Source organism: Podarcis liolepis (assembly GCF_965112155.1).
Source record: "Podarcis liolepis genome assembly, chromosome: 6".
Classification (NCBI taxonomy): domain Eukaryota; kingdom Metazoa; phylum Chordata; class Lepidosauria; order Squamata; family Lacertidae; genus Podarcis; species Podarcis liolepis.
The window spans coordinates 34,095,894-34,109,444 of record NC_139559.1 but is presented as its reverse complement, the minus strand read 5'-3'; the positions used below and the strand labels follow the sequence as shown (position 1 = coordinate 34,109,444).

Genomic DNA, 13,551 nt, shown 5'->3' with positions numbered 1-13,551 from the left:
AAGCTCCTAAGCCAAATCTGGCCCTTGGAGGCATGATGCTGGATGAAAGAGGGCCATGAAAGGGAGCAGCAACTATATCAATGGGACATGCTGAAAGTATATTTGGAGGGGCAGGAGTTATGGACTTAATTTTCTTACAATTATTTGCCATTTTTCTTCCATCATGGAACCCAATGTAGTATATTTGTGGTTCCTAGGTTCCTAGGTGGTCACCTTTCCAGCCACTAACCAGACTGGCAGTAGCACCCAGTGTTGTGGGGCACAGCTGCAGAACCCCTCTCCCAACATCAGCATTGCTGTAGATTACCTGGATGGGACTGGTGGTCAGGATGCTCAGGTGCACTGGCACAAGCATGAGATTGGCTCCACCAGGGCGTTCAAGTAGCCTCAGCCACTGCCCTGTCCCAGCCCCAGCCCTATTCAGGTTAGCAGTAGTGGTGTCAGAAAGGCAGATCTGCTTCACCACACTGACCACTACTATCAGTAAGGTGATGGCTTCACATGGCTTCAGACCATACCCTGGGACTTATCCCATCTACCCTCCATTTCTCTTTTGAAACAGACTTTCAAACCAAACTAGCTACTGCCCAGGACCCATCCACCAGACTAGCAACGCAGCAAGTGGAAATATCTGGCAAAGCACATTTTTGTCTGAATTTGGACAGTTCTTGCTTACAGTACACGCATAAGAGCCAAGGATAAGATTGTGACTTGCTGAAAATACCAATGTGGTTGTAAAAGCTGAATTGCTGTTTCCTCCCCTCTAAAACACAACTATTCTTAGAACAGAAACACTGTCCTGCAGAGATCCTTTGTCTTGGCTATAGGTGGGAACAATAAGATGGGAAATAAGTGTGCAAGTAGAAAAAAGGGAGCTGAAAGTAGTTGCTCTCCTGAGTTCTGAAAGAGTTTATAACTTAAAGAGTTTGTGTGATATTTATCTTGAACTGGTTTGTTGAACAGACAGCAGTTGCTTTTTCAAAGAAAACAAGAGAACTATGAAGATTTTTATTCTTTGCAGCCCCTATGGGCTGGAACACACATTATAGGTCTAAGCCCAAAGGCTACACTGTGGAGGTCTTCAAGCTGAACAAGCTGTCTCTCCAGCGTGGGAGCAAAGGCACCAGGAAAAGAAGGGTTTCTCTTGGATTATATTACCTTAAAATGGCCAAAATGCTCTTTAAAAAGAACAAAAAACCTGTGTAAACATACTCATTTCCATCCCCATTATTAGCTGGCAAAAGGAAGCCATCTGCGTTTTTACAGCTATGGTAGGAAGAAAAATGCTTGAAGGCCCATCCTTTTAAATAAAAGAAGATTATCAATCATAGTAACATTTTTGTCACCCAATCCATAAATGCTCTTGTACAAACAGAATAAGGTTCTTAACTTCTCCAGACAATCTTACAGCTTTTGGCTGCTCTCACTGAAGCACTCAAGTTCATTTAGTCTCTGAGGAGCATTCAAGCAATTAGTAATTGTGTGTGTAGCTTTTAAAAAGCAAATCACAGATGCAAACTGGTGGTGGTCTAGATCAGGGTCCTGGCATGAAGATTAACCCTATGTTCCCTGTTATGGTCCCAATCTGAATTGCTTCCTCTTCCTCTCTATCCCCTACTGCACACACCAGCAATGTTCAAATGGGAGCTTCTCCCCTCTGATGCAAATAGTGTCTGGGTTGGGACCACAAAAGGGAGCAAAGGCTTAAAACCTTGTAACCCTGAATGTTAGGGCCTGACCCAAATCCCTCCACCCCTAGAACCTGACGTCTGCTAATTGCATGAATAGTGTCTCATTTAGTAAAAACTGCTGGGCAGCTTGAGTATCATTTTATTCAGAAGCACCAGGATGCTGTATACATAGATGCATTCCTAAATGCCATTAATATTGTGTGCTTTTTTTTGTTATTGTGACTGCAGAAGAAAGTGGGTGTCTGAAGCATCCACTAGAACTTTGTGTTTTTTTAAAAAATTGGTCATGATCAGAGAAAGATTGTTTCAGATCTTCCCACCTTCCAGCCCTAAAAGCTTTGCATGATAAACTGTATTCAGGTTAATCCAACAGAACTGCCAATCAATTCCTATCTACATTTGTCCCAATCCAGATAAGCCATTTTAGCTGCTTATTAAGCAAAATGGATATTCCACCCTACATTATAAAGAGGATCTCAGAGCAGGTTGCAACATACAAATTCATTGTGCATATACCCACTGACTTGGGACTAAGAACATAGGAAGCCACCTTACAATGAAGCAGAACATTGGTCCATCTAGCTCACTACAGTCTGCACTGACTGGCAGTGCTTCTCCAGAGTTTCAGGCAGGATTCTCTCCTAGCCCTGCCAGAAGTTGCTGTGGATTAGACCTGGGATCTCCGGCATGCAAGGCAGATAGATGTTCTACCACTGAGTTGCAGCCCTTTGCCAATGGACATCATTAGGCATGTGCTGTCAGATAGTAATTCTATGTACACTTATTTCGGAGCATATCACATTAAAATGATGATGCATATAATATTGTGCATATCCCATTATGCTGTGAACCGCCCCGGGATCTTTGGATAAAGGCGGTATACAAATTTATTAAAATAAATGAATAAAATCAGTAAGGCCTGCTTTGGAGTAAAAATAGATTTGACTGCATGTCCCATTGAATGCAACAGACAAATAATTCATCACTCATGTTAGTTTGAATGGGACTTCATTAGAACTAAATCGAGCTTGATTAGGACCTGTCTTAATTTTAGCTGCAGTTGACCCAAATGAAATGTAGAAAAGACTGGTGGTTTCATTGCATATTGCAAACTAGATAATTTTTCTTATTACAAAATATTTGCTCAATTGTTTCCTTTAAAAGGGCATCACCAACCAACTTAAATAAAAAGGTTTTTACCTTCTAAAACAGACATCCCCAACCTTCGGCCCTCCAGATGTTTTGGACTACATTTCCCATCATCCCTGACCACTGGTCCTGTTAGCTAGGGATCATGGGAGTTGTAGGCCAAAACATCTGGAGGCCTGCAGGTTGGGGATGCCTGTTCTAATAGGTAAACAGGCACAATGAAAGATGGTGAAAACTGATGATTTTAAATAAGCTTTGTAAGATGTCAGCTGAAATCTATGAGGATGTATAAACATGAAGACCACTACGGAATGACTGAAGGTGCAGAATTATGTATCTTCTGATATGTGGCCTGATTGAATGCAAATATTAAAATATCTGGGTTCGCTTACTTGGGTTTAATTTTGGCTTGGATGAGGAGCTGAAGGATATCTAGAATTCTTCCAATGGACTAATATGACAGCTTTTGTTTTTTGTCTATTTCAAGACTATAGAATGTCACGCACAAAAACTGCTGTTTCGTGATAAATCAGGATGTGGAAGGCAAAAAGGCAAAGTATTCCATTTTCAAAATCTTGCTATGGCAATCATGTTAAAAGGGAAAGTTGCGGCTGACAAAATTGTAAAAAAAGAAAGGGAAAAAAGCTCCTGTTTTAAAAGGAAAGAGATGCCATTAAAATATACACCACATTAGCAGTTTCAAAAGATTTTAATAAATAATGAGGATTCATTTCTTTACTGTATAAACTATAAATATACCATAGAGTCCTCATAACTTAAAATAATTTACAGGCTGAGGTAGGGGGCTGGGAGGAGGTGGGTATAAGATGGAGGGTTGGTCTATCTCAGAGGTTCTCTGTTTTCCTACTGATTACGCATACGCAGGCAGTGTCAATCCGAATGAAGCGCCAAGCTGCCTGCTTGCCATCCATTGTCAGTGCCTTGACAAAGGTGTGTGTGGTGGTGCAGTAGGAATTCCAATGCCTGGCATCAATGCCTCTGCACCCACTGGACACCGGCTTAGGGTCTCTGCACTTGGTCTCGAAAAAGTACTGTTTGTAAGGGTAGTTGTTATAGTTTACGTCCACCACCACAGTCACCTCTTTGCCTTTAATGTCTGTCGCTGTGGTTTTGTTGGCAACCCACACACTAACACTGTCGCACACAGAGTACTCTCCTCGGTTGTGCACAGGGTGAGCTGCGCGCTTGGCTCGGATCGTCCTGTTCGTAGAGTCTGTGCTGTCTAGGAACTCCACACTCAGCCCATCCCTTGCCAAAGGTGGAGGCTGAGTGCTGAACAAAACCCGAGGTGACTGGAACCTCCTCTTCTGAAAAAGCTTTGGATCCACTATGATGCTTGCAGCTTGCCCGGATTTCCTGTTCACTACCTTCCCAGTAACAGGCTGGCTGTGGTCTCTGTGCTGAGACGTTTTCATAATGTGGTGTGTTTTAGTCCGTCTGCTTTCAGAAATGCCAGATGTTGCAGGAGACCCCAGTGGTGCATTATCTTCAGTTTTTGGTGCTGCCCGTACGCCGATCAGAAATGCTATAATCAGAGTGTAGCACAGCATGGACATTACGCTATGCACCTAGGAGAGAACAGACCAGGAACATTACTGTGAGCAAAAAAAAAAGGGCGACATGCAAAAGGTTCCATTTCAAGCCTAGTCAATAGATATGTGCTGATAAGGCAGTCCCAATGAAAGTGCACTGTTAAAATATTTCTTCTTCTTCACGAAGGCCTTGCATGTGGATGCCAGATGTGGCTTTCCTCCCCACTCCTTTCAGAAAGACTAACTCACATAGCAGTGATGTGCTTCATAAAGTGGGAACACTAGGAAATCATAACTGGGTTATTGTTAATTCCTGTGGTTTTTGTTATTAGGAGATGACTTATAGAGCCATTGTTTGGGGGCTTTAATGCGGAGTGCTGCTCCTGGCAAGACTCTCCGCTGGTTACATGGGAACCTTTGGAGAAAGATATTTATCTGTCTCACAAGAATTATTTTCTTCTCCTAGATTGGAATGAGCCACAAAGATAGCAAACATGGCTAAAGGAGGCTTGCTTGGCACCTTCGTTATACATCTTTAGATGCCAGGTGAAAATGTTTCTCTTCAACCAGGCCTTGAAGGGCTGATTAACATTCCATGTCCTTTTAAATGTGTTTAAATTTGTGGGAGAGGGGCTTATGGTTTTGTTTTCATTTTTATTATGTATTTTGTGTTTTTATTTTGCATTTTTATGCTGTGAACTGCCCTGAGATCTTCGGATGAAGGGTGGTATACAAATTTAATAAATTAAATGAAATTAAATTAAATATTTCCACAGGGAGGCCAGAACTGGTATATTTCCAAACAAGATACTAGACACGCAGTATGGACATAATCAGCTTCCTAAAAATATATCCAAATAACATGTAAGAAACTTGCAAAAAAACTGATATACTGAAATTAAAATCAATATATAAGCCCTGACCTGACCATCAACCCATCTACATTTGTCAGTTTTGTCAGTAATGAAGCATTAATATATTATGATGTTATTATTAATTTATTACCAACACTTCGCTTTAAACTCCCAGGGCAGGTTACAACATGAAAACACAATATTAAAAACTGTTTGGAACAACCTGCAGTCACAAAAGAATGGAGGGTCCTAAAAATATACACCTCAAATGTCGAAAGCCAGAGAAAAGAGTAATAAACAAGTCAACCCACAATTTAGGCTGCTTAAGGGCATTGATTTCAGGGAGTTGAAATGCATGTAACAAATGTAAACTGAGTAAGTGTTGTCAAGATTGATTTCCCCTTCTTTTTGTCGTGTTTTGGCTGAATATACTGAGTGGACAAATGTCTCAAGCTCTCATAAGGAAATGGTTCAGACTCTGATACTAGGCATCAGTTGCAAAGCCCTCCTAGACAAAGGGCACTCATTAGCCAGAGCTCTCTGGCACACCTCAAATCATGTTTAGACCCAGAGTGAAGCCCTGTGCTGTGTGGCAGGAAGTGACAGATGCTTCTTGGGCAAGGGCAAATGAAGCACACCAGCCATATACTGCAGGAATACGCAGGCCCCATTTCATGAACCATTGAAATTAAAGTCAGATGTGTCAGGACAGCTCAAACGAGTTTTCTGATGTCAATAGGGATGCTAATGAAAAAAGGTTTGCACAACAAAATGCAGACTCTAGCACATAGTAGCATCTCCACCTTTGTTGTTTAAATACAATACCTTGGTATGTAACTCCCTTCTGAATAGGAAAAAGGAGGTTAGGGATAGCCATAAAATGCTGTTTGGGGTTAAATACATGGGCAGATTTGCTGCTTTGAACTGTAGCAACATTCAAGGAAGGATTTATCTCCCTTCCTTTGGGTTTTTTTATTGCATAGTTAAATAGTATTAGGGTATTTGCTTCTACATCAGCTTCCTAACATTAAAAAAGTCAAATTGGATATTCTTGTTGATGAAATAGATTGACAGAGGAAAGAGGAAGAATTAAAAAGCAAGGACACAGGTCAGGTATGATTGTCACATGGAGTTTCAAGCTGGCACAGTTCTGTGCATCATCTGCAATGAGTACACTTCAGTATGGGGACCACATCAAAGGTCATTTCTGTTCTTCCATTCATAGGCCCTATAGCACTATTGTTTCTTGGTAAGAAGTTTTATTAATATTCACAGAGCATGCTGTTCACAGATGCATCTATCTTCAAGGAGAGCAATAATGCCAACGGCAGGCATAGCTTGCAAGCATATCTCATTGTAAGTTTTATCAAGTAGGATTTCACAATGGCTTCAGCATGAAAAATTTCAGTTTTATCAACAGGGAGAAAATACAGTCTGGCATATGGTAATGCCAACTGGATAAGCTTCCATTGCCGTAATTAACTAATTGCATGTATTGCAATGTAATCATGGCTGTCCCAAAGCATTTTGTTGTCTGAAGAACAAGCAGAAGAACAAGTTTTGTCTCTCTCCACCCATTTCCGAGGAAAACCTTGGTCCCCTCCCAGTGGTGCTTTGCCACAACTGGAATCCTGTTTTTTGCATCCTCCCCTCCCCTTTATCACTTTTCCATGGCAAAAATCAGCTTAAATACGAAAAGCCTTTAAAAGATCCTTGGAAAGAATAATTAGCTTGAAATTGGTGGACTCGTGTATCTTCCCTTTTATAAAATTCAAGGACACACAATTCACTGAAATGGTCTCGCTATCTTGTTTGATACTCTTTCAATTATTTCAAAATTGATCAAATGATTAAAAATCATTTAATGACTTCTACACACCCCTGCTTCTAATTTAATGACTCTGTTGCACTCAAAACCAGAGTGGTGTTGACCCTGTATACCATTTCTATAATATATCCTTAATCGGTAAATTGGGAATTCTGTTAAGAAAAAATAATTGTGAATATGGAACAGGGGAAAGTATTTATTTGAGATGAATAAACGCAAGAGCATATTTCAATGTGCATCCCCCTCCCCACAAAAAGCCTTTAACATGTCGCTATACAGAATATTGAAGTATAAACTTACTGAACTCTCCATACTGCTAGAGCTGTTCTAGTAAAACGCGGGGCTTTCCTTTCCCAGTAGTAAAGTTTTGAATTGTTGATGAAATAGTAATCAGTTTCCTCATACCAATAGCAAAGCTCTTTCCCCCTTAGATCTTAAACACAAAATTATTAAAAGAAAGAACGTTTCATTGAGAAAGACTGAAATTGTTATAAGGTACCAGCTTGAAAGCTCGCTGCAAATTGCACCCTGATCCTATTTCTGTTTACTCAGAAGCCCCACTGAATGTATCAAGACCTATTTCCACATAAACATGCATAGGGTCAGTCTGTTAGTCTTTAATATTTGAATATTGCTTATCTATAAATGCACATTAAGCTTGTGTTTTATATATCTATATCTATCTATCTCTGAAAGCTCATTTAAATGTATTCAATCAGCAAAACAACAATAAGATAAATAGCTGGTCTGTCCAACTCTCCACACACTGAAATACCTTTGTTAAAAAGGGACTTTAAAAACCATCAACTTAGCACAATCCACACTACAATTAGGTCAGAATCAGCAACTAGTGCAATGTACACAAAGTTCAAGAGGCTAAGCCAAGCTACAGCAGAAAATAATTAAAACATACAGGAGACATTCTAGAAACAACTGATGGAGAAGACTGTGTCTGAGAAGGAAATCTGAAAGTCTGGCAGCTGAATCTTCTCCCTTCAGCTCTTGCACCACTAGCAGTTAGAAAAGTCCTATTCTCTGAGTGCTTCCCCCCTTTTCTCTATAGTCTTGCCACAGTTTACAAGCAACAAATACCCCCCCCCCCATTCTTAAACAGCTTCAAGTAATAATTTCAATTCTGCCAATAAACTTCACATCAGATCTTATGACTTGATAACAGCCATCTCCCTTTCCATTGGTTGTCTCTTTTATGATGCATTGTGGGTCAGTTTTTGGGTTATCTTTCTTCTCATACCCAAAGGGATTTACAGGCAAAGACAGCTATCCGGGCTGTGTGGCCAGCATGACTAAACCGCTTCTGGCGCAAGGGAACACCGTGACGGAAACCAGAGTGCACGGAAATGCTGTTTACCTTCCCGCCACAGTGGTACCTATTTATCTACTTGCATTGGCATGCTTTCAAACTGCTAGGTTGGCAGGAGCTGGGACAGAGCAACAGGAGCTCACCCCATTGTGCAGATTTGAACCACCAACCTTCTGATAGGCAAGCCCAAGAGGCTCAGTGGTTTAGACCACAGCGCCACCCACATCCCTACAACCAAATATAGGCTTACAAACAATACCTAGGCAGAGACATTCACATCTGGAATTGTTTCCAGAAGTACAGCTAGTGGGTGCCTAATTCCAAAATAGCTTTCTCTCAAGTGTTGGTAGAAATAGTAGCAGCTGATGAGCACTTGGCAAAAAGGCATGTCAATTTAAGACATTCTTCAGCAGCCTCTTGCACGTTTGTATGCTTCTTTTAGCATTTCTTTTAGCATTTGCCATAATACCAACAACCCATCCAAGTCTCTTATGCTGATTGACTACCAACTTAATCTCACAATGCAGGACACTTCCAGAGTGTTGCTATTTTTGGGTGGGATTCAGTCACATACTGGCAAACTCAGTTTGTGCAATAAAAATATATTTAGAGGTCTTATGTAACAAACTTTCTTCCCCCCAAATATTGGACTGCTTGCATGGGAAATGTACATGGGGAAAATGACTGGAAAGTGTAGGATAATGTTTGCATGATACAATGTCATCTAAGCACACTGCAAACAAATCAGGATGAATGCTCAGATCAGCCGGAACCCAGACCCCAGACTCCAATCTAGGCTTTCCTGTCTCTGACATACAGTAAGAGTGCTTAGAGGTGCTTCCTTACACTCTGATTGGCTCTTGCATTTCAGTAAAATATCTAGATTGGCATTTAGGGCTGCATGTTTATTAAGGTGAGGCAAGACCAGTATGCAGCAGGTCAAAGAGTTACAAATTAAATCAAAGAATGAATGCAAAGTATGAGAATTCTCAGCATAGAGGCAAGCAAGCTCTTTTTCTCTTCCTCTTGACCCCCAGCCCACTCTATTATGTATTTAGCAAAGAAGGGTTAAATTCTTTCCCTGCCATCCTCTCTAGCATCAGCAGCAATATAAAAGACTGGACATAAGGAATTTTTCCAGACTATTTTCTGTCCTCTTCCTGTTGTTAAAATAGCAAATTATTCAAGTGCACAAGCTTTCATCACATTTAATATTCAAGTTTGTATTTATTTCAACTGACAATCACAGCTCAATTATCTCCAACAAACTTTTGGGGAATGTCCCATTGTTTTCAATGTGCATTTTTGCCATTTGTTTTAATATGCCCTCTGACTGTCTGGTGATATAAACAATATTTTGGAAGGGACACTGTGAAAATGGCACTTGAGCAGTGGTGGGTGGATCTGAGTTTACTGAGAAGGGGCACAAGACTGGTCAGATGGGCAGAGAGGCAAAGGGATCCATGTCTTTATACTGAGAAAGAAGCTGAGTGAACACAAAAGGGCACTTTCTTGATGGGGAATTTTGAGTTCTAGTATGGCATTTCCCCATCCTAAAAAATGCCCTGCAGCTTCAAGTTTGAGGGAATGCCTCAGGCTTCTCCCTGCTGGCCAGAGTCTAGGTGACTCCTCATCATGGCAAAGTGGAACTTTTCCAGGATGATTGACAATGTAAGAGCTGTCACTTCCTAAAATGTGTGACTTAAGTTGCCTGCACCACTCTTTTATAGCAAGGTTGGAACAGGCATGATATCCAGAATAAGGAGCAGCAGTGTACTAAGTGTATTAAGTGTAGTGAAAAAAGGCAAGTAATGGCAGACACATCATTCACGAGGCTTATTGAATCTGTGGAGCCAACTACACAGCAGGAAATTCTTGAAGCAAGTTGCTAAGGGTAAATGTTAGCAGTAGACTGCTTAGCTTTTCCTATTGAAAACAGCCAACAGTTACACTGCAGGGGGTTGTCAGGTCTTACTTCTCTGTATGAGGTACTCAGCTCACACTAAGAAAATATAGGTACTGAACCAAAAGAGCCCAATTAACAAATGAAGACAGGAATAAGCCATGTCTTTGCACTTCACCTGGGCTTTCCTTTAAGTTCAAGAAGGCTTCCTACCATGTGCCTGACAACTGTTTACTGGTTTGGGGCTTTTTTTGTTTTTGTTTTATTTTTAAAGAAACTGGTGCTGAAAGTTTAAGAGTAAAAGGAAGGAATCCGCTTAAAAACAAATGTGCTGAGCTTGCTGATCTCATGTGCTAAGTAGTCAACCTCCCCAGCAGAAGTGGGTTGCTTCATGGAACTGCAGCCACTAAACTAGTTTCCTAGCAGGTGGATCACTGCTGCTTACCAGGCAGGAGAGAGATGGGAGTGAGATGGTGGGGATGTTGTAGTGGTGCAAATGCACCTGCGGAGCCGACCCAGTGCTCCTGCCAGTGTGTTTGCACCACAACGACCTCATTACAGCCTTGCCCCTCCTCCTCTCAGTAAGCAATAACCAACTCACTTCCAAGGAAGCTGGCATAGTGGTTCCACCTCGTCCAACAAGTTGCTTCTACTCCTGACCTGCTTTCAATTAAAGCCCAGGGGAAGAAATTGTGAGATAACTTGTCACATGGGGCTTTTTCAGATTGGATCAGGAATGGCAGGGGAGCAGAATGTTGGAGAAACCATTAACTGGAAGAAAAACCACAAACCACCCATGGCTACCTTGCAATTAAAAAGTAGGTCCAGTTCTTTGCCCACTAAATTTACAAAGTGCCGTGTGGATGAAGCAGAAAAATGGAAGCCTCCGTCACACAGGCGAAACAAGAGGATAGGTTTCAGTACAGCACTAACCTGTACATTCTTCTGACTACTATGTTCTTCCTCCTCCTCCCTTGGGAAACTAAGCTTAGGAGGATGTGGGTAGTCCCTTATATCTAACTGGGTGTTGGCCAGAAAGTTGCTCCACCAGCAAGATCTTTACTGGAACCAGCTGGCATACTGCACCCAATCTTAATTCTGTATCAGTCACAGTTGCCTGCGCAACAAGAAGAGACTGAGGCTGACAAGACAGGGGCACTGAGGGTTGGTGGTTCTTGACTCCCTAAAGTTTTTTTATTTCTTATTTTGGATAGAATTAGTTTGACTTCAACCCCCCCCCCAAAGTTGCACTCCTCCATCGTCTCCCGAGACATGCATTCACCTTGAAGGAGCAGATGCACAGCCTTGAGGTGCTCTGTTGCTTGTGACTCAAGTGACTTCAGTATCCCAAAGCACCTTCCACCAGCTTTGGTTGTATAACCAGCTGTAGCCTTTCCTGGATAGGGAGAGCCTGGCTTCAATGATGCATGATCTAGTAAAGTCCAGATTAGACTACTGTGGTGCGTTATATGTGGCACTGCACTTGAAATTGATTTGGAAGCTTCAACTAGTACAGAATTCAGCTGCTAGCACTTATTGGTTTTCCTAGATACAGCCATGTTACATCAGTCCTGAAAGAACTATATTGGCACCTTGTTTGCTAACAAGCCAAACTCAATGTACTGAGTCTTAATGTAATGCCCTAAATATCTTGCTCTGCCAAAGAATCTCCTCCTGTATCTGATAGCAGTTGCTTGGCCACAATCACCCCAGAATATGAAAAAGAAGAAGCCCAGCCAAAGAAGATAAAGAAGATCGGTAAAATAAATTAATGGACTATGCAGCAATGATTAATCAAATAGAAACACAAGAAAATAAAAGGACAATAATTTGAAAAATGAAAACTAATTATTCATATTTTCAAAGCATTGTGTATAATATTATATGTTAGCAGGATTTTGAAAAACACTTGTAATATCATAAGGTATAAAACTGGGAATTATTATGAATTAAAGATATTATGGGCATGCATGAACAAATGTAAACAAAAGAACCAAGAAGGGGGAGTGGAGGGAAGTCAAGGGATTTTGGAAATCCCATGTATGGGAGTTGTTATGTGATGTTTGTTTGTTTGTTTTTGTAAAAATTTATAAAATAGTATAATAGACAGACAGACATACACCAAAAGCTTTCCAAGCCTATATCAGGTGTGGGGCTATGCAAAGCTGATCAGGGCTGTGTGCAACTCCCAGTGGGCCCTGCTGCCTCAGTTACGGAAATAGGCCACCAGAGTCATCTTCAGGCTGCCATCTTAATATTTTCTTTTGAGTATTTTTATCTCCTTGGGCATGCTGTATGCAATCTTTAAAAGACACCATAGCAAATGTTGCAGCTGCATACTCCTGTGTGGCTGTGGAGGAGGAGGAGCTGTAGGGGAGTCTTCCTCAGTCTGAAGATGCTGGGAAAGCCATGCTTTTCATTTGACTAGCCATTTTATGCTATAGTATTTTAAAAATTTATAGTTGTGTTCCTCTAAATCTTATTGTATTGTTTATGTTTCATATTATATCTATAGATCGTATACTGCCCTAAAATCCATTTTTGGATGAAGGTGCAGTTTACAAATTTCTGAAATAAAGTAGATAAATAGATAGGTTGTTGTACCCAATGTTCTGGAATTCAATTTTCATCAATGAGAATTGTTTCAGAACAAAAGCTGGCTGCTGTTCTCTTCCCACAAAACAGAAAAACCTCATGCCACACAGAATGTACAAAATTACATTCTTTGTAGGACTATCCTATTAAAACAATGGTTTTGCTCTAGGTCCACCACTTTAAGCAATGATAACCACAGAGCTACTATTACGGGTTTATGCCAAAAATAATTTCATTGGATTTCCAAGCACTGCCACCCTAAGAAAACAGAGCCTCTATTTCAACTGGCGGCTTGTTTTAACCACAAGAAAAAAGTTCCAGTTTCAGCAGTTTTTTTCAATGTTCTTTTCGTCTATATTTTCTGGATTCACCATGAAGGCTAAATCCAGTAAATGAAGCAGTGTCAAGCAAACGATGCTAAGGATAAAATCTGTCAGTGTTTCCATTGTCAGTCCAATTCTCAGGGATTAACATCATTCACTGAAATGAAATCTTTCTTTGCAAGTTGTCAATCCAGATATAAATGATTTCCCCCGCTTGCTATCTGAACTAGTTGAAATCCATTTAGTTTAATAGCAAGCAGCTATATGCTTCCACCTCCAAAAGGTTTGCTCTCTTTGCTCATGCAGAGGACACAACCAGAAAAGGGTCACAAAA

The 13,551-nt window shown here is 40.8% G+C and overlaps 1 protein-coding gene across 6 annotated transcripts in view; it reads right to left on the bottom strand.

The window, feature by feature from the left end:
- Nucleotides 1-3,530: 3,530 nt before the first annotated feature.
- NGF (nerve growth factor) overlaps nt 3,531-13,551 on the bottom strand; it is a 53,061-nt gene continuing 43,040 nt past the window's right edge. For 3 of the 6 annotated variants that reach the window (XM_083508621.1, XM_083508620.1, XM_083508622.1), the window contains one exon: nt 3,531-4,429. In XM_083508621.1, the coding sequence (XP_083364747.1) occupies nt 3,686-4,417 (732 nt within the window). In that variant the 5' untranslated portion in view covers nt 4,418-4,429 and the 3' untranslated portion in view covers nt 3,531-3,685. Of the gene's footprint in view, nt 4,430-7,375; nt 7,509-11,232; nt 11,291-13,551 lie in introns of those variants that run through there. The other 3 variants (XM_083508618.1, XM_083508619.1, XM_083508617.1) reach the window with 3 other exon arrangements.